Source organism: Osmerus mordax, chromosome 1, assembly GCF_038355195.1.
Source record: "Osmerus mordax isolate fOsmMor3 chromosome 1, fOsmMor3.pri, whole genome shotgun sequence".
NCBI lineage: Eukaryota > Metazoa > Chordata > Actinopteri > Osmeriformes > Osmeridae > Osmerus > Osmerus mordax.
Window position 1 is genome coordinate 23,487,409 of NC_090050.1, and position 21,777 is coordinate 23,509,185.

Below are 21,777 nucleotides of genomic sequence, written 5' to 3' on the forward strand. Positions count from 1 at the left end.
ACCTGATTCATCTTACTGTGAAGAGTGTCATCATTGGCATGACAACGACAGTGTCGAAGATATTGTGTGTGTGTGTGTGTGTGTGTGTGTGTGTGTGCGTATAGGATCTGTATAGCTCAGAGGTAGAGCATTTTAACTGCAGATCTAGAGTTTGAAGGTTCAAAATCTCTCTCTATACATTGCTTTGGATGAAAGGGTCTGCTAAATGAATACATTACATAATAAACTGTGATTGCCTGAGTCAATTCTTTAAGAAGGTTCTACTACTGGCATGTCCTTGTCTGATGAACAATTCCTGTTGATGTCCTTGGAGAACTGTCACTGTTTTGGTTCTTGTGTGAGGAACCATCACTGCCGAGGTCCTTGTGTGGATCCTAAGAAATCGGGTGATTGATAGGGTGACTCCTCTCACATTCCTCCACGTGGACTAATAGTGATGATGATTTTACCTCAAGTTCGAGTCCAAGTCTTTTATTGTCAGATGCACAGAACAACACAGGGTCAGACTGCAACGCAAAGCAACCTGACTTTACATTTACATTTATTCATTTAGCAGACGCTTTTATCCAAAACGACTTCCAAGAGAGAGCTTTACAAAAGTGCATAGGACACTGATCATAACAACGAGATAGCCCCAAACATCGTGGGTAGCCAAAACATGAAGCATACATTGTGAAAAACCAAATAAGTGCCAAAGGCAAGAACCATAAGAGCATGTCGTTAAACAAGTTACAATTAAACAACATAAACCTCAAAAGTGCGAGAGTGTACCTGTAGAAAGCAAGCAACAATAATATATTTCACAGCGAGTACAAGAATTTTAAATCAGTTACAACTAACCAACAAGAGCAACAAGTCTCTCAATAAGAGTCATTGTGATCCTGGAGGAAACTAACATCAGGTCCAGCAAATCTTTCCTAAGTACCGTTGTACTCCCGGAACAAGTGCATCTTGAGCCTTTTCTTGAAGGTGGAGAGACAGTCAGTGTCTCTGATGGAGGTGGGGAGTTGATTCCACCACTGGGGGGCCATAACATACATGCACACAGAACATAGATTACTATGTTCTGTGTGCTATCTATGATAGTGATGTGATAATAGTGATAATAGTGATGATGATTTTACCTGGGGGGTTCCTGGCCTGCAATTCAACTGTATGGGTTCAGAAACAGGCAGGGAAAAAAACTTGTCAGCTATTTTGAATTCAAGGTCAGGATATTCAAATCCAGTGCGTTTTTATCGTTTTGGGGGGCTATAGTATGCGTTACGTGTTGCAGCAGGGGCGATTCTAGGATCAGACCTTTAGGGGGGCTCAGCCCCCAATGAGAATGTGACATGGATACAGTGGCTTGCAAAAGTGTTAAACCCCCTTGTTAATAAATCACTAATTTCACTGGATAACAATTAATGCATTTATTTATTATTATGCAAAATATTGAATGAATGAAAAAACTAAGAAAGTCCCTTTCCTCATGAACCACCAGCATCAAATGAAACGAAAATGATGTGTCAACTAAATGAAACGAAAATGATGTGTCTGCAAAATGACTAAATGTCAACAATAAATAAACATTGTTTTAAGACGTTATAGCACTAAAACTGATTTAATATAATAATTCATAATAATTCAATTAAAAATTAGTATTATTATTATTTGTAGGGGTGCTGAGACAAAATGTAGGTGTACTTGAGCACCCCTAAAAAGTCTAAAATCGCCACTGCAGCATAGCCTACGGTTGACCCTGTTGCTTAAACCGCGGTGCTTAGATCCTCGTCACTGAGAAGGGGGGGCATGAACCCGCCTTGTGTGAACCCAGCCCGTTTCATCCCAACCCACTGACCGTCGACGATTTGCGCTGAGTCCCTATCCTGAGCCAACGAAATCCCCGCCCGCGCGGAAGAACCGATTTCTTTGCTTCACGCGCTGCTGACTGGTGGTGGTGAACGGGGGTTCTGTTTTGAATGAGGAAAACACTGTCTATCAAGCGTCACATGCTGGGGCCGCGGAATATCGCTTCCTGAAATGATCTTCGTCGTTGGTTCATCTTATTTTTCCCCTGATGTTTTTGCAACGCTAGATTCTGTCATTTAACATTCATACCGCAATGATAAGCAAAGTTAAAAACGCGATGTCCACGCTAGTGGGAGGAATGATGCCACACGGCCACCACCATCAGCACGGCTCTGGGAACGTTCAGAACTGCGGTCCGGACGGTCTACCTCCACGGTTTCCCTACGGTCGACCCGACTTTCTAGACCTAACCCAAGAGCTCCTCCAATACTCGACGGAACATGCTACGCGACCAGTGCTCACGTTAAAAACGGACAGCAGGCTTCCTTGGCGGACGGGATACGCAGAGTGAGTTGATCGACATGACATCATTCATTGAATAAAAGCGATGGAACAGACAGTAGCCGATACAGCCTTATATTATAAACCTATCATGTACGAGCACGCTGGGCATCCGCTACTATGGTGAATGTATTGAATGGCCTGTTGCTAAATTGAAATTAACATTTCCCTGTGTAACTAAACCGCTGTAGAGGCGGCAGCTGGCTTCTCTGCAGCGGAACACAGAATGCTGTATCCTGCTTGGTTACGTCGTAACATTACGACCCGACGGTCGGCCTCCTCTCTGCCAGTGCAATCTCGTCAAAATATTTCACTGCATTGCACAGGTTCATTCTTCCGGTACAGTTCAGTCGGTTTTCTCGTTCTAGTGGTTTGTCAGGAAGAGAAGGTAGGATATGCAGGCAAAAACATACACGAGGAACTCAAGGTCCTGTTGAAGGGGAATTGTTGAATGTCGTTGGTTGATCATTCAAAAAAGATCAGAATGTTCAACTGATAACGTTTAATTAATGAATGTCCTCAAGCATTTAATGCGTGCTCGTGCGTGTATGTAGGCTATATGAGATTGAGAGAGAGAGCGATTACGAAATTCGGATTACCTTTAGACATGAACATAGGGTACATGGTCATGTTTTTATATATATATATATTTACATTTACATTACATTTAGTCATTTAGCAGACTTACAGTAAGTACAGGGACATACCCCCGAGGCAAGTAGGGTGAAGTGCCTTGCCCAAGGACACAACGTCATTTGGCACGGCCGGGAATCGAACTGGCAACCTTCTGATTACTAGCCTGCTTCCCTAACCGCTCAGCCACCTGACTCCCACGTTTGACTCCCATATTTAGGACTGAAATCTGGTCAGGGGGAGGGGGGGGTAGTGGTTAGGGTGGGGGGTACTGGTGGTTGGGGTCTGGCCACGGTGAGGGGGCTCTGGGGGGGCAGCAGAGCTGAAGCCCATGCTTGGGAGAAATGGCTCTGCGTGAAGACCATCCCTCTCTGGTTGTGGAGTAACAGATGACCAACTGCTGAGTCACAGAGTCTGGCACAAGGGACTGGTCAGGGGGGAGGCAGGACTAACTGGTGGAGGGAGGGATGGGAAAAGGAAGAGGAGAGAGTGAGGGAGAGAGGGATGGAGAGTACAAGGGAATGGAGGGGATGGGGCAGGGAGGGAGGGAGGGGTGAGTGAGTGAGATGGAGAAAGGGAAATAGGTAGGACAGGGGGAGGGAGAAATTGAGTTGTATTGAAGCAGAGAAAATGGAGGGAAGCAGAAAAGATCAGGGGGAGTGAGGGAGGAATAGATGGAGATGCTCATCTCCTAGCATCCATCCATCCCAAGGGCTTATCTGTCATGCAATATACTGCACAGTTATGAGTGGGTTATCATGTATACTGCTCAGTTGAGAGTGGGTTATCATACAGTAAAATGGGCCAGTAATGAATGAGTTATTCAGCCTGTCACATCAGTGTATGCTGGCCTCCTCTATTAACTGACAATAAAGAAGAATATAACCTACTTGAGATCATTTTGTAAAACATTTGAGATTTGATTCATTTAGAAGACTGTTTGTGACTTAATAACTCTCTGTTTGATTTTGGATGTTCTCCCTGTTGTTGACTGCGCCTTCAGGTCTTTGTGCTGCTAGCTCCTGCAAATCATTGTCTGGAGTAACTAAGCCAGCTGTACACCTGTTCCATAACAACACGTGATATTAGCATTTACAGTGCTTTGGCTGAATCAGCTACGATATATCACTCTCTTTTTCATTCCTTCTTTTTTCCTGCTTTCTGTCTTTTTGTTAGTTTTTTCTTTGTTGTCCCTCTCTCAATCCCTCTCTCTCTCCCTCTCTCTCTCTCTCTCTCTCTCCCCATACTCTCTCTCTCTCTCTCTCTCTCTCTCTCTCTCTCTCTCTCTCTCTCTCTCTCTCTGTCCCACACACATAGACACTCACTCACTGGCCAAGATTATTTGCGGTCAAGCACTTAACAACAGGACCGCTGGCCCAGTAATAGAGGCCCGGTTGCTGTTGCATAACCCAGCATCTGACTCCCCCACTCTCCAGAAGCACAGTGACTCACAGGGAATAGAAGTTCTCAGGAAGATCTGTCCTGCTATCATTGTTCAGCGCTTCGTTTTCCAAATTGCACAGCAGTTAACTGATTTGAGATGTTGTTTTTGCACTGTAGTATTATTTTGTCCTAGCCTGGGTGTCAGCCGAACTTAGCCCCGCCCACAAACAATTTTGGTCGGGAAGTTGGGTCTGGGGTGGCTCGGTTGGGGGAAAACTATGTCCGAACAGGAGCTGTTCGGACCAATTAAATTGTCAGGGCGGGCTTTATACGATGATGGACAGATGATCAACAGAAACGTAATCAACCACGTCACCAAAGAGCGCTTGGGTTTAATTTGTTTTCAACAAACAACATACTACGTTGATCTGATTTTTTGTAGGTCTATCCAATTGAGTGAAGATGCTTTTTTTTCGGGTTCGGTTGAAACACGCCCCAAACTCACAGCCCAACGGAGCGGTATCTGACTAGAATTATGAGTATGACAACGTCAGGCTAATTTTGTTCACAATGCCTAGTAGGGGTGGAGGAAAAATCGATTCACATTTGAATCGCGATTCAGTCTTCTAGCGATTCACAAAAAACATATATTTTTTTAAATATATATATAAACATTTTGGGGTAAAAAAAATCTCAACAAATCGTGAATGAACTATTATAGTTGTATCTTTATCTAAACTGATCTTTGATCTTCTAATGTAAAGGGACTAGACCACACCAACATGTCTACGTTCTCACCCTGTTGTGCTCTGGCGGCCATGTTGTTGTTGTTGTTTATCTCCTTCACCTTGTTACTGAGGGGTTGTTCTTTATTTTCCAACATTTGTCTAATCTACCAACCTAACCGGTATAACCGTCACAGAGAGGTGGTACATAGTTTAATCAAACACGCCTCGAACGTTTCATCTGTGTTTGGAGAGAAGCATGTGACCCTGCCTCAGTCTGGGTCACAGTGACAGCCCTCTGCAGAGACTCAGTATCTCACATGCAACACTTTCATTGAGCTTTCTGAATGACACACACCCACAAACACTGGTACCACCCTGTCTACACACACAACCACACACACTGGTACCACCCTGTCTACACACACACAACCACACACACTGGTACCACCCTGTCTACACACACCCACACACACACACACACACACACACTGATACCAACCTACATACACACACAGGTACCATTCTGTCTACCCACACACAAACTGGTTTCAACCCTAGCCACCTGGGCAGGGCGCACTAGCCTCAACTAGATACCAGCTCCTTACTAAAAGAGAACTGCCCTGCCCACATTCTCTTATCACATGCCACTTAAAAGCCTCAGGGCTGTTGGGGAGTGAGAGATGTGGGCCTACTGTCAGTTCACTTTTCTTTGTTGTAGACTTACGTACACAGCGTGGGTAGAAACATCTGCAGCATGATTACCGTAGAGTGTGGTCCTCTTGGACAAAAAATGTAGCCTACCTACGTTGCGCTGTCAGGCTTAGGGTGTCTGGTTTAAATCAAATCAAATCAAATTTATTTGTATAGCCCTTTTTACACGCAAGCATGTCACAGAGGGCTTCACATACGCCCATAGAACTGCCCCTCAACCAACCTAAACCCTCAAGGAAGACAAGGAAAAACTCCCAGAAAAACTCTCAACAGGACAAAAAATGGAAGAAACCTTGGGAGGAGCAATTCAGAGAGGGATCCCCTCCTCCAGAGACGGTTGGTGAGAGAGAGGAGCAGAACACAGGCTAAACATAGTCATACAGTGTCGATGGGTTTTGAAACACCAAAATCCATTGTTCAACTTTATAGATGTAGGACAGGACCGGGAGACTCGCGACCAGGTCCAGCGTTGGCCGACCGACGACCAGGCAGGTGCTGACAACTCAAACCCCCCACACCACAAGGGATGTGTGTGGGGGGGGGACAGAGAGAGGAGAGCAGGGATTAGAGAATGCCAGGAGCAGCTAACAGTTACAGTCATAATAGAATGAGATCCCCACCGGTCAAGTGTGGACTGGTGCAGCAATTTAACAGAGCAAAAAAGGGGTATTTGATGCAGCCCCACACACCAAGACAGCGACAGCCCCCCTCGGTTGGAACATGAAATCTGTTCCAGGGGAAGAGAACTCTAAAATAAGTTATACTTATAGAATAAGGATGGAAACAACCCGTCCCCCGTTGCCTCCAACTAGTAACATACTTACCTTTAACGGTTTAGTGTCCCTCAATGTCACCTTAGGTTAACCGGTGAAACAGCATGTTGTTGTGTTCCACACCAACCACAACAACAACTTTATGATTCAGAGATCAACAATCTCTGAATAGTAAGAGAAACCTGCTGGGCAGTAAAGTTTACCTACAGACCCATGAGTAGGAAACCACAGACACCTAGACAGAGAGAGAGGGGTTCATTGTGGTTGTGAGTCCCTCCTTTCTTATTTTCAGTTCCAAGCTGAGGGTGTGACAGGAAATCGAGTGTTGGTTATTTGGTCTCTCAGTCTGGTCACTGAGATGGTTGAGAAAAACCCCCCAGATAAAACATAGGTCACGATGTGGCATCGTCATTTCAGAAGAAAAGCAACGTTTTGGTTTCAAATTCTCAAAAATGAGGAAGTGACTTGAGCCAGAAGCATCCTCTTTTTTAATTGTCCTTGCTGTGTGGCTGTGTGTGTGTGTGTGTGTGTGTGTGTGTGTGTGTGTGTGTGAGTGTGAGAGAGAGAGGGGGAGAGAGAGGGAGAGAGAGAGTGTGTAAGGGGGAGTCAAACACACACAACTCTAACAATGTCTTTCTCTGTTAGTCACATGTTGCCATATGACTGGAGCCACATCTGAGGGTAGCTTTAACTTCTGAACACAAGTTAGGCACTTTAAAACAAGGCTGATCAGATTTTGTCTATAACTGGTCCAAACTGGCCCTCGGAATCTTGAAACTTAGATTCAAACAACGTCAGTTGAGATGGGACTAACAGAAAACGTAACCTTGTAACCTTATCCTTCCTGCTTACGGTTTTAACCCTTCCACCCCTGAACCAACCAGAGATGGACAAAAGAGTTGGTCTTGCTCACGGTGCCCGCAAATATTTGCCAACGTGCTGTAAAGATAACCCTGTGTTGAGCAAGGCCTGAAAGTCCAGAGGACAGCACACTTGTAGTCCTCTCTTATCATCTGCCCTTATGCACAGATCTTCTCTCTGGCTTTCACTGCAGCTTTCAACTGATTAGAAACTAGATGGCTTTTTATAATCCAGATTTGGGCAGCCTTTCTAGTGTGTTAACACACTCTGCTAGCAAAGTCTTTAACTGACAAGCAAGTGCAACATATTGGACTGCTAATACATGACACTCTCTGTCTCTCATTCTCTCTGCTTCTCAATCTGCCTCCCTCCATCTCTTCCTCTCTCTCAGTCCCTTTACCATCTTTTTATTCTTTCTTCTTCCCACCCTCCCTCTTTTTCTTTCTTTCTATACTGCCCTCCCCCACTCCATCGCAGTGGCATGATGGAGTCTCTAGTAAACCTCTATACACTGCTGTTTCCAGGATGCTTGAGGACAATGTCTGAAATTGTGCTTTAGATTATTAAAATCCAATGTACGATTTAAATCCAATAGTTCTATCATTGAGACTGAGAAGTGTTGCGTAACAGTCGGACATGAGTTGTCTCCCCAGGTTAGGAGGAAGTGATCGATCGTTGTACAGTAGCAGCTATGTCATCTCAGATCTTACACTTTGAAAGTGTCGGACTATCAGCACCAAAATACTGTCTGAACTATTGACTCCTGATCCTTGATCTTCTGCATGTTTCTATGATGCTTTGGACAAAAGCAGATGTTGAATGAAGGAAATATTTTCTTAAAAGCAAAAGTTTTTAACACAGAGAACTGGACTGTTTAACACAGAGAGACGTTGACTGTTTAGAGAGAAAGGGATTGTTAAACAGAGAGAAGGAGACTGTTTAACAAAGAGAGAACTGTGCTGTTTAACACAGTGAAGGGGGCTGTTTAACAAAGAGAGAACTGTGCTGTTTAACACAGTGAAGGGGGCTGCAGAGAACAGTTTAATGCAGTGCTCTCCCTCCCCACCGCAGTGGCCTGGAGTCACCTCCTCACTGCAGTGGCATGGAGTCACCTCCTCACTGCAGTGGCCTGGAGTCACCTCCTCACTGCAGTGGCCTGGAGTCACCTCCTCACTGCAGTGGCCTGGAGTCACCTCCTCACTGCAGTGGCCTGGAGTCACCTCCTCACTGCAGTGGCCTGGAGTCACCTCCTCACTGCAGTGGCCTGGAGTCACCTCCTCAATGCAGTGGCCTGGAGTCACCTCCTCACTGCAGTGGCCTGGAGTCACCTCCTCACTGCAGTGGCCTGGAGTCACCTCCTCAATGCAGTGGCCTGGAGTTACGCAACACTTCTCAGTCTCAATGATAGAACTATTGGATTTAAATTGTACATTGGATATAAATCATCTCAAGGACAATTTCAGACATTGTCCTCAAGCATCCTGGAAACAGCAGTGTATAGAGGTTTACTACAGACTCCATCATGCCACTGCGATGGAGTGGGGGAGGGCGGTATAGAAAGAAAGAAAAAGAGGGAGGGTGGGAAGAAGGAAGAATAAAAAGATGGTAAAGGGACTGAGAGAGAGGAAGAGAGATGGAGGGAGGGAGGCAGATTGAGAAGCAGAGATAACTTTTTCTGCAGTGGCCTGGAGTCACCTCCACACTCTGACTACAGTACTGAGATGACACAGCAACACATAGCGCACAGTGTGCAGTACACCAGAGACATATCAATATCGTCTTTTTCCAAATGTTTGGATGTTTGATATTAGTTTAAACAATAGGTTTGGATGTGATATAGTAAAAAAAAAAAAAAAAAAAAACCTTCTAGGAGATAGCTAGTCGAAAATATTTTTGCAAGCTTTTGAAACATTTATTTTTATTTTTTTTGTGAATGTTTTTTATTTTATTTGTTTTATCTTTTTGGAAAGTAAAAAACATTTTTTCTCCAAAAAACTTTTTCTAAACATTCAATATTTTCAAAAAGCTTATAGTAGCTTATAGTTTGGTATAGGATATTATAGTGGGGAATTGTATAGTAGATTGTAGTGTGCTATACTGCAGGCCAGATCATTATAGTAAAGTACATTATTGTGCAGCATAGCGCGGTGCAATTAATTGACAGTCCATCGTAGTGCAGTACAGTACCACAGAATAGAGTGGGGTGCAGAGAGGTATAGAGTCACACATCACTGTGAAGCTGTTATCCTCCCATCATCTCCCATCTCATCAATTTACTATGGCAGGAAGGTGCATACTGTGAAGACTGCGTGCGTGCATGTGTGTGTGTATGCGTGGACTCCTAGCTAACCCTTGTCCGTCTCCAGGGTGATCAATGCAGGGAAGAGCATGCTGAACGAGGACCAGGCTTGCTGTGAGAAGCTGCTGATCAGGAAGACCAGCGGCAAGCAGCGCAACTCCACCATGCTGGAGGACAACGGGGTGAGGAACACGTTCTCCACGGAGAACCCTGAGGAAGCCCAGGGTTCTCTACCTCTGTCGTTCTCTATGGAGAACTGTGAGGAACACAAGGGTTCTCTACCTCTGTCGTTCTCTATGGAGAACTGTGAGGAACACAAGGGTTCTCTACCTCTGTCGTTCTCTATGGAGAACTGTGAGGAACACAAGGGTTCTCTACCTCTGTCGTTCTCTATGGAGAACTGTGAGGAACACAAGGGTTCTCTACCTCTGTCATTCTCTATGGAGAACTGTGAGGAACACAAGGGTTCTCTACCTCTGTCGTTCTCTATGGAGAACTGTGAGGAACACAAGGGTTCTCTACCTCTTATCGTTCTATGCCGGCAACACTGAGGAGCCGGGGGTCTCTGTACCGGGGTGAGACGGAGAACGCTGAGGAACGGTACCAGACCTGGGGGATCATAAATCCTCATCACGCAGAAACGAGGGAGGACATTTCTGGAACAACAAATTCGATCAGGAGCCAGATCATGTGTCTGGTGGGCTACACTGTCAGTGGGAGGGTGTACAGCCAGGGGACAGGACAGGCCAGAGGATGCAACTGAGGGAGGAAAGGATTATATTATTCATACAAATATTCACAGACAGACAGATAGATATAATTACAGGCCAGATGGCCATATCACTGTTGCTGTCTCCACAAGACAAAATTCAACGAAAGAATACGCTCTCTCACTATTTCAAATGAATGAGCTCAGCAGTCGACAGTCTGCAGTCCAAGAGCCTGTCAAGACAGCCCCTCTCAGAGCACAAACACACAAACGCAGCCCCCTCCCCCTCCAGCCCCCTGCCCCTTCCACCACTTCTACCCCTCTGTCCTAAATCAATTACATAATCTCTGAGAGCTCCCCCCTCCCCCAGCCTGGTCAGAGGAGGGATAAACAGATGTCCCAGGCCTGCTCCATGCTGGTAACTGAGCTAGCGTAGCATCAGTCCCTCCAGCATAGCTAGCCTAACAGCAGTCCCTTCATCTTAGCTAGCTTAGCAGCAGTCCCTCTAGCTTAGCTAGCATAGCAGCAGTCCCTTCATGTTAGCTAGCCTAGCAGCAATCCCTGAACTGTGACCCACTGAAGGGGCACTGGTGTCACACTACACTACACTGCCCTCAGTGTCACTGCTCCCTCTGAAGGCTTTACTGGCATGCCCATTTAGGTCACCGACTTTATAATTCTGCAAGTCGTTGAGAGTTGGATAAACGCCTTCAGCTGTATGAGGTAAAAACATCCACGTAAATGCTTTTCTAGCACACAGGTGAAAGGGCATCTGAATCATCAGCTGGTTCCCAGGTATTATGGGATGTACGAGTTTTATGGGTTGCCCTGTTTGCTGGGGTTACCGTGGCGCTGCAATGCCTGAACTGGTATCTTCTTTCGTCCTAATCCAGCTTTGTCCTGTACCCCATGGGCCAGGGGCTGCTGGGACGAGAGGATTAGCTCACTGTAATTACTATGGAGCCACAATGTACAATAATCACTATGAATTACCACTGTGTGGGGCTTTACATCCCCAGCTCAAAGAAGATCATTAGTAATGGCTACATTTTACTGAAGTACATGTCAGAGCCCATACTTCTTTACTTTAACTTGAGTGGAAAATGGTAGTCAGTTCTTCAACTTTTACCATAGATTTTTTAAACATGAGTATCTGTACTTCTACTTGAGTGAACGATGTGTGTGCTTTTGCCAATCTTGCAGACAGGCTGAGCCAAACAGAAAGAAAGTATCTCCTCTGCTTAACTGTTGGTCTACCTTCAAAGGACGCCACAGCAGACACACACACAGAGACAAACACACACACACACACAGAGACAAACACACACACACACAGAGACAAACACACACACAGAGACAAACACACACACACAGAGACAAACACACACACAGAGACAAACACACACACAAGCGTACAGACAGAGTGTCTCAGTCTGACGTGTGCTATCCCTCTGCAGGACGGAACGGGGATCCCCATGTTCTACTGGGGCGTGTTCGACGGCCACGCGGGCTCCGGCGCGGCCATCGTGGCTTCCAAACTCCTCCACCGCCTGATCAGGGACCGGCTGGGCGACATCGCCCACCTGCTGGAGAACCCCACCGCTGCTCCCCCAATCTGCCTGGCCAAGAACGGTAGCCCCTACCAGGCGGACGTGAAGAAGGGTGCGGGCCAGGGCTCGGCGGAGGATGGCGATGGGGTCAGCGACGCCACCATCCGCTTCCACATGGAGAAGACGGTTAGTCTGGAGAGCCTGGTGATGGGAGTCATAGAGAACGCCTTCAAGCAGATGGTGAGTCTGGAGGGATGTCTTTGTTTGCACACGTCCGACAACGTGTTGATATTTACTCCTTTGATCGATGTGTTCATTTAGCTTTTATTCAAAGAAACGTACGAGGGGGGAGGAGGGGGTATTTGATCTTGGGATGTCTTGACCTTCACTGAAATGCTCTAACCCCTGAGCTCTTGTGTGTGGAAGCTGTTGATTACGTAGTGTCGAGTGTGACCTGCTGTGTGTGTGTGCTGCAGGATGAGCTGATAGAGAAGGAGAAGGCCTCCTATGCCATCTCAGGGGGTTGCTGTGCCCTGGCTGCTGTTCACCTGATGGGGAAGCTGTACGTCGCCAACGCAGGAGACAGCAGGTAAGGTTACACACTGGTCACACACTGGTCACACACACTGGTCACATGCTGGTCACACACACTGGTCACACACTGGTCACACACACTGGTCACACGCTGGTCACACACACTGGTCACACACACTGGTCACACACTGGTCACACACACTGGTCACACACACTGGTCACACACAAGAACCAGTATGACAACAGGACTGGTCACACACTGGTCACACTCTAAAACCAGAAGGGTTAGTGTTAATCAGAATACGATTTCTGCCCTCTGCTGTATACGTGGTGCAACTGCAGTGTCATTAAGCAGATGGGCTGGAACCTTCATAAAGTTTTAACCCTGAGCTGAACCTTCCTCCTGTGATGTTTCTCTTCTGTCGCTCTCTCTTTATTCTCCCTGTTTCTCTCTCTTTATTCTCCCTGTTTCTCTCTTTCCCTCCCATTATCTTCCCCTCTCTCCCTCCTTCCCTATCTCCCTCCCTCCATCCTTCCCTCTCTCTTTCCATCCCCCTCTCTCTCTCTGTCCTTCCCTCCCCCTCTCCCTTTACTCCTCTCTCTATCTTCCCACCCTCTCTCTTTTCCCACAGAGCCATAATAATCCGCAATGATGAGGTAATCCCGATGTCCAACGAGTTTACTCCAGAATCAGAGAGGCAGCGTCTGCAGTACCTGGTGAGCTCAGAGGCTCCTCCACATTACCTGCTGTGTGTGTGTCTGTGTGTGTGCACGTGTGTGTCTGTGTGTGTGCACCTGTGTGTGAGCCATCCAACCTCTAAGTTAGTTAAAAAAGAAACTTAACTAACCCCCCCCCCCTTCCCCATGAGTAGCAGAGGAGCCGTCCCTGCGTACTTACGTCCCCTGCATCCCTACGTCCCTGCGTCCCTGACACTTCCTACGTCCCTGCGCCCCTACATCCCTGCGTCCCTGACACTTTCTACGTCCCTACGTCCCTGCGTCCCTGACACTTTCTACGTCCCTGCGTCCCTACGTCCCTGCGTCCCTGACACTTTCTACGTCCCTACGTCCCTGCGTCCCTGACACTTTCTACGTCCCTGCGTCCCTGACACTTCCTGCGTCCCTACATCCCTGCGTCCCTGACACTTCCTGCGTCCCTACGTCCCTGACACTTCCTGCGTCCCTGACACTTCCTACATCCCTGCGTCCCTGACACTTCCTGCGTCCCTACATCCCTGCGTGCCTGACACTTCCTGCGTCCCTACGTCCCTGACACTTCCTGCGTCCCTGACACTTCCTACATCCCTGCGTCCCTGACACTTCCTGCGTCCCTACATCCCTGCGTGCCTGACACTTCCTGCGTCCCTACGTCCCTGACACTTCCTGCGTCCCTACGTCCCTGACACTTCCTGCGTCCCTACGTCCCTGACACTTCCTGCGTCCCTGACACTTCCTACATCCCTGCGTCCCTGACACTTCCTGCGTCCCTACATCCCTGCGTGCCTGACACTTCCTGCGTCCCTACGTCCCTGACACTTCCTGCGTCCCTACGTCCCTGACACTTCCTGCGTCCCTGACACTTCCTACATCCCTGCGTCCCTGACACTTCCTGCGTCCCTACATCCCTGCGTGCCTGACACTTCCTGCGTCCCTACGTCCCTGACACTTCCTGCGTCCCTGACACTTCCTACATCCCTGCGTCCCTGACACTTCCTGCGTCCCTACATCCCTGCGTGCCTGACACTTCCTGCGTCCCTACGTCCCTGACACTTCCTGCGTCCCTACGTCCCTGACACTTCCTGCGTCCCTACGTCCCTGACACTTCCTGTGTCCCTACGTCCCTGACACTTCCTGTGTCCTTACGTCCCTACGCCCTTGCGTCCCTACATCCCTGACACTTCCTGCGTCCCTGACACTTCCTGTCAGAGGGGGAGCGAGTGCTCTGAACCACAGCCCTGGATCGCCCACAGTCCCCTGCTGCAGCTGCTGGTTCTATTTGAGTCAAGGAGTGGGAGTCGAGCCCTGGGGGAACTCTGGAGAGACTCGTGTATTTCTGTCATTTATATAACGGTCCCCCCCCCCCCCCCCCCCCTCCCCGCCATTGTTTTGGTTATACAGCAGTGAAGAAGCCCAGACCTCCTTCCTGTGCTTGGTGCTGTTTTCTTAGTGTCTCTCCTACTCCTTATATACCAATTAGCTGTGGTTCTTGAACCCGTTCAGGATTCTTGGAACCTTGCCGCTATCTAGCGAACCGGCTTGTGTTTCCACGGGTTTCGAGCGGGAGGGTTCTAGTCGTCAATGGGAGTGTTTTTTAGTTTGTTTATTATTTGTTCTTGAGATCGAGTGAAAGCAACCCACTCTGGGCCAACTCTCAGCCTAGTTTGGCAGACTGCTTACTCTGTCTCCCGCTACTCTTTAATCTTCACCTGCAACTCAGGAGATTATCAAATCGTTTCCAAGGATTGGGTTTCATCAACAGACCGCTGGCACGCTCTTGCCTCCAAGACGATTTCCCGACTCTTCTTTTCTCTATTTCCAACCTGTCACCACGCAGGTGCATGTCATGTAAATGAAACATCATCGTTGTGTTCGTGGTTCTGTGTGTCCCTGCAGGGCTTCCTTAGGCCTGAGCTGCTGGGTAATGACTTCACACACATGGAGTTCCCCAGGAGGATCCAACACAAGGAGCTGGGCAAGAAGATGCTGTTCAGAGACCACACCATGACCGGCTGGTAACACACCCGTCAAGCACAGAAAACACTTCACATGAAGAGTACATGAACTACCATGCATCACCATTAGTGACCTGCCCCTGTTCTGAGACACAGAGCTTTACTGTGGCCTAGTGTCCATCGCTCCAGTGTAGAGGGAGTGAATGTAAACTGGTATGATAGGTAACTGAGTTTATCAATTACATAAAGAGATTATGGAAAGATTGGAGTGAGGGGGGGGAAAAATCGCTGTCCTATTTTTCAGGCTCCAGTGCTGTGTTAATCCTGGTTATGTGTCCCGCTGTGTTTGCAGGGCCTACAAGACCATCGTGGAAGACGACCTGAAGTTTCCTCTCATATACGGAGAAGGAAAGAAGGTGAAGTTGTTGATCGAGATGAACATGAACGTTGAACATTGTGCCAGGCATCTGACTGTGTATGGGCATGCAGGTGTACATGTATGTGTGTGTGTGTGTGTGTGTGTGCAAATGCTTCACATGTGCCTATAGAACTGCATGTAAACCACCCCAAAACCCTCTAATGTTGGTGTATGTGCGTATGGCCATACAGGTGTGTGTGGAAGGCCGTGCAGGTGTGCGTGCGTGTGTGTAGTCATTATTCTTCATAGGAGAAATGTTCCTGAGTCAGGGATCCCTCTAAGAGTATTTTCCTAAAATCCAAAGCACACCTCCAGGTACTAACCCACATTATGGTGTGTGTGTGTGTGTGTGTTCAGGCTCGTGTCATGGCCACCATCGGAGTTACACGAGGTCTGGGAGATCATGACCTGAAGGTGTTTAACTCCAACATCCACATCAAGCCCTTCCTCTCCTGCTGTCCTGAGGTGAGACACTGGTCACTGTGGTCACTGTGGTCACTGTGGTCATTGGTCTCTGTGGTCACTGTGGTCACTGTGGTCACTGTGGTCACTCTGGTCACTCTGGTCACTCTGGTCACTGTGGTCACTGTGGTCACTGTGGTCACTGGTCACTCTGGTCACTGTGGTCACTCTGGTCACTGTGGTCACTGGTCACTGTGGTCACTGGTCATTGTGGTCACTCTGGTCACTGTGGTCACTGTGGTAACTCTGGTCACTGGTCACTGTGGTAACTCTGGTCACTGTGGTAACTCTGGTCACTGTGGTCACTGGTCACTCTGGTCACTGTGGTCACTGTGGTAACTCTGGTCACTGTGGTCACTCTGGTCACTGTGGTCACTGTGGTCACTGTGGTAACTCTGGTCACTGTGGTAACTCTGGTCACTGTGGTCACTGTGGTCACTGTGGTCACTGTGGTAACTCTGGTCACTGTGGTCACTGGTCACTCTGGTCACTCTGGTCACTGTGGTCACTGTGGTAACTGTGGTCACTGTGGTCACTGTGGTCACTGGTCACTGTGGTAACTCTGGTCACTGTGGTCACTGTGGTCACTGTGGTCACTGTGGTAACTCTGGTCACTGTGGTCACTGGTCACTCTGGTCACTCTGGTCACTGTGGTCACTCTGGTCACTGTGGTCACTGTGGTAACTGTGGTCACTGTGGTCACTGTGGTCACTGTGGTAACTCTGGTCACTGTGGTAACTCTGGTCACTGTGGTCACTCTGGTCACTCTGGTCACTGTGGTCACTGTGGTCACTGTGGTCACTGTGGTCACTGTGGTCACTGGTCACTGTGGTCACTGTGGTCACTGTGGTCACTGGTCACTGTGGTAACTCTGGTCACTGTGGTAACTCTGGTCACTGTGGTCACTGTGGTCACTGTGGTAACTGGTCACTGTGGTAACTCTGGTCACTGTGGTAACTCTGGTCACTGTGGTCACTGTGGTCACTGTGGTAACTCTGGTCACTGTGGTCACTGTGGTCACTGCTGGTGTCAGCTGGGGGACAGCATGGGGAACAGCTTTTTGACTGCTGATCAAGAGGTTATGAGTTCAAATTCCCCCCTCTACCTGCTGTCCGCTGAATGAACACGTTGTTTTCATGGTGCTGGTTCTACAGCCCGGAATCCCAAACTGTCAATACTTTGGCACGTGAGACAGTACTGCTCACTACAGTGAAACCGTTTTTTCTTTGTTTTTTTATATCTTTATTTACCCAGGCAAGATCATTAAGAACACATTCTTATTTCCAGTGATAGCCTGACAAAAAGCACAAGCTTTTTGAGGGAGAGGGGAAGGGGTCTAAGGAAAAAAACTCAGGTTAAAAAGCACAACGGTACACAACCACAGCAGTACAGACATACAGAAAAAAGCACAAAGCAACAACAAAAAACAAGCAGGTTAAGCAAAGCAGGTATTTAATAACATTGGGAGTCAGGGGGGATAAAAATGTTAAAAGCACAAAGCAAGACAGAGATTATTTACAACAACCATAATCAAGACACAGACTGACACTGGCAGGTATGAACAAAGGATACAGGCAGGAGAAAACAAAGCAGGCAACATAAGTACAACAGGAGGACAGACTAAAGACAAACCATGGGGATGAATAGACAACAAGATACTGAGGGGAGGGGTTGAAAGGTGAGAAAGCATTTACAGGGTTCAGTGAGGATGCGTGAAATGGTTTCTTTGAAGGCAGGGATGGAAATGAATTTCACTGTACAGTGAAACAGTACAGCTCACTACAGTGAGACAGTACAGCTCACTACAGTGCACTGGATTGAGATTTTATATTGCCTTACTTTTTATACATCTAGCAGAATCTTTCATCCAAATCAACGGACAAAGAAAACATAGTAAATGCTGCAGACAATCAAGGACAAGGAGTTCACAGTTTGAACGCTATCTCAGTGGTTAGTGCCAAGAAACAGTCTCTCTTTGTACCAGTTGCAGTGCAACAATAACCTCGACTACAATATGACATAGTTAAATATTAGTATACGATAGTCCTTCTGACTGTACATTTCTACTCCACTTCCTGAACCTTCTCACCTCCTCACCTTCTCACCTCCTCACCTCCTCACCTTCTCACCTCCTCACCTTCTCACCTCCTCACCTCCTCGCCTTCTCGCCTCCTCACCTTCTCACCTCCTCACCTTCTCACCTTCTCACATCCTCACCTTCTCACCCCCTCACTTTCTCACCTCCTCACTTCCTCACCTTCTCACTTCCTCACCTTCTCACCTCCTCACCTTCTCACCTTCTCCAGGTGAAGGTGTACGACTTGTCTGACTACAAGCATGGCCCCGATGACGTCCTGGTCATGGGCACAGATGGATTGTGGGACGTGACCACTGACAGGGACGCCGCTGATGCCGTGTCTGGCTTTCTGGCCTGCTGCGACCCCACCGACCCCCTGAGGTACAGAGTCCAGAACGTTCTACGTGTCTAACCCTGGCCCGTGAGGTAGAACGTCCTAGATGACTAACCCTAACCCATGAGGTACAGGTACAAAACATTCTAGATGTATAACCCTGACACATGAGGTAAATCATTCTACATGTCTAACCCTAACCCATGAGGTACAGACCCAGAACATTCTAGATGTCACAAATATATCTTCTTGCTGATACCTGCATGTATATGTGTGTGTGTCCCCATATGTAAATGCCATCCAAGCCAAGGGTAAAAGGTATGCGTAGTACTAGTATCACCACTAGATGTCTAACTTGAACAGTTTCCTGCACTAGCTGGCTTAGTGGGTAGGAGTTAATATCTCAACAGTATATACAGTGATTCACCAGTGCTATGACCACTAGAACTACAAAAAAAGATACAGATTCATTAGTATCTCCATGGTGATATGTTAGGGAAATTGTAGGGTCAATTCTATTCCCATGGTGATATGTAAGGTAGATTCCATCTCCATGGGGATATTTAAGGTTAATTCCGTCTCCGTGGTGATTCATGATGTAAACTGTATCTCCACGGCGACAGGTACACACTGGCGGCCCAAGACCTGCTGATGAGGTCACGCGGCGTGCTGAAGGAGCGGGGCTGGAGGCTGCCCAATGACAGACTGGGCTCAGGCGATGACATCACCGTGTTTGTGATCCCGCTGGCGGAACACGAGGTGGCGGAGACATGACAGGTCGCCCTGACAACCTAGAGAGGACACACCCGCCGCGCTCGGAGGACGGTGCTCAACGCCGCCTCCCCCTCCCGCCCCCCCATCACCACCTCGCCGCCCCCCCGCCCATACCCCGTCCGTAGCGTTGGACAAGGGGGAGTGAAGACGACACCTCCCTCATGGGGAAGCCAACCGCTTGGCCCCCAACCTCCTCTGGCCCCCCTCCTCCACCTTCCCCCCCCTCCGGTCTGCCCCCCCAACCTCCTCCCCCCGGCCTGCCCCCTTCCCCAACCTCCCCCAGGCTCCCTCCAAACATCTTCCTGTTTGAGATTCATGGAACCGGCCCTCCTATGGCATAACCTCCCCCCAGCCTCCAGACCAGCTGGGTGCTGAGAGCAACTGTACAACGAGACAAAAGCCCCTGTAGTGTCGTAGATCTACCGTGCATCGCTCCCTCAGAGAGATCTCACTTCAGGATCTTTACCTAGTGAGAACGTTGTTTTAGTGGCTGGAAAAGGAACTGGAAGAAAGCCAGGAGTAAGAATGTGAAAGCAGATGATTATGTTTATGTTATTTATTTATGGATGTGGAGGGCATAGAAAACAAAGATTGTGAGCTTGAAGTTCTACTTTGGCCGTCGTTCAGCAGCTTGATGTCTGACCGTTGTGAAGCGCTGGAATGTGCTGCATCATGAAACCTCCCCTGTTGGAGACCAAACGGTTCACATTTAACGAAACAGGACGAATAACAGAACGCACTTTACTTAACTGTCTTATTGGTTCTTTTTTATGTTTCTTTTTTGTTTCTTTTTTCTTGTTTCATCATGTTAAAAAATGTATGTTACCTTTCTAAAGGCTACCTTGTTTCTGTTCCATTTAAAGGTGGATGATTGTGTCTGACAATAATGTAAACATGCCTGAAATCGGACCTAGAGGTGCATCTCCTGAGGGAGGTGTGCAATCAAATGTCGTTTTGGGATCCCAGAAACATGCTAGAAAGTTTGCTTGATCTGTCCGTGTAGCAGAGATCGATCTAACGATAACACTTTGGATATAAGCGCTTGCTAAACGAATACAGAACAGTTTTACCGTATCCTTCCGCTGAGGCCCAGGAAGACTGTTCTCCGTTTAGTCACGCTTGTTCAGATCAGAGGTGCAGTTTGAGTTTGGGTTGGTGTTCGTTGTTACAGCATGACATGAGCTTCACTCAACTGCCTTAATATGCTTAAGGGGTGAATTGAGATCTGCGTGTTTTTGTTTTCGTCTTCTCGAAAGCACTCAAGTTTAATCATGTTAGAAGTGACCTCAACTGTGTACCTCGAGATGTTTTAGGTTTCCCTTGTTAAGACGAGGCCTACGTTGTCATGAGTAGCCTAGCTATGGTATCTAGGTCGTCTGTAGCTTTTAAAGCTTGTTTGATGTTTGAGAAATATTTGTTTATCATTTAATTTTTATTCTATGATCATTATCATATCATTGTAAGTTTTAGATAACGACTGACCCGATTAGGGTAGAGGAATGTGTACCAAATTTGAAATAAATATAACTGTCCCTTTTATTAGATTTAATGTCGACTCTGTGACTGTCGATTGATTGATTCTTTTATTTGCGTGTCAAGCACAAAAAGTGCCAACTGCGGTGAGGACAGGTAAGTAGACCGTCCATTCATTGCATTAGGCCCGAGTGCCATGATTTTGTTTATTACAGTCCTCCTATGACAACGGATATCTGATTCATTTTATTGTCAGAACATTTGATTTAGTGATTGTTTTCAAGATATGCAAATATGACAAAAGGTGCTTCTCAAAACATCATCTACCCTGCCTTAAAACTTCACATAGGGTTCTACACAAGCTATCCTTTGAGACAATACGTCTGTAATTTTGGTTACACCCCATAAATCAACAGAGGATTTTCTCTGTAGCCTACATGAGAAAAATGTAGCTCCCAATTTCATGAATAACACAAAGTAACCTGTTCAGGAAGATGGATGACAAGTCAATCAAGTCAAATAACTCGTTTGCCCAGGGATGACCATGTTAAGTGTCTAAATAAAACATTATTTTAGTGAGTGTCTGATCATCTTCGCATATATTCAAACTTCACACAGCTTAATCCATGTTGTTGGCTACATGCTGGAGGTGTTGAATATGGTTAGGTGAATTCTTGTGTCCCTCGATTATTGAAACAAAGCGAGGACTTGTTCACGGATTTAGATTTAAATGTTGCGCAACTGTCACCAACACAATCTTTCCTCAGGAAATTAGTCGTTTGCGGGGGAGGGGGGTTCTCCGTGGAAATAACATTGGGTAATTAAAGAATAATGTCCACGGGTTACTCTTTTCACGATCATATTCCAATTTGTGGAGACTTGTGTTTATTCCACATAATAGGCTACCTCTACGGCCTGTGAACACGCGACCAGTACCCACCACTTGCCCTCTGCGGATGATGTCATTGGGCTTGTGAAGGGGGGGGGGCGGGGAGGAGAGTGGGGTCTCCGCGATTCCAACGGCTGCACCGCCA

The 21,777-nt window shown here is 47.3% G+C and overlaps 1 protein-coding gene across 2 annotated transcripts; it reads left to right on the plus strand.

The window, feature by feature from the left end:
• Window positions 1–1,854: 1,854 nt before the first annotated feature.
• Window positions 1,855–20,819, plus strand: ppm1j (protein phosphatase, Mg2+/Mn2+ dependent, 1J). 2 transcript variants are annotated; one of them, XM_067242498.1, is made up of 10 exons: window positions 1,855–2,358; window positions 9,808–9,922; window positions 11,907–12,239; window positions 12,476–12,588; window positions 13,166–13,250; window positions 15,147–15,265; window positions 15,558–15,621; window positions 15,981–16,088; window positions 18,392–18,543; window positions 19,120–20,819. In XM_067242498.1, exons 1-10 carry the CDS (start codon window positions 2,105–2,107, stop codon window positions 19,268–19,270), a joined length of 1,494 nt encoding a protein of 497 aa, XP_067098599.1. In that variant the 5' UTR covers window positions 1,855–2,104; the 3' UTR covers window positions 19,271–20,819. The 2 variants fall into 2 exon arrangements, with proteins under 2 accessions (XP_067098599.1, XP_067098600.1); XM_067242499.1 differs by lacking the exons at window positions 18,392–18,543; window positions 19,120–20,819 and adding an exon at window positions 17,940–18,378.
• The last annotated feature ends 958 nt before the right edge of the window (window positions 20,820–21,777 follow it).

Bases quoted from the DNA above. Each gene is read 5' to 3' on its own strand.
- ppm1j (XM_067242498.1), top strand. From the start codon at position 2,105: ATGATAAGCAAAGTTAAAAACGCGATGTCCACGCTAGTGGGAGGAATG. The intron at 15,266-15,557 runs GTAACACACCCG...CTGTGTTTGCAG, and splicing joins GACCACACCATGACCGGCTG to GGCCTACAAGACCATCGTGG. The intron at 15,622-15,980 runs GTGAAGTTGTTG...GTGTGTGTTCAG, and splicing joins TATACGGAGAAGGAAAGAAG to GCTCGTGTCATGGCCACCAT.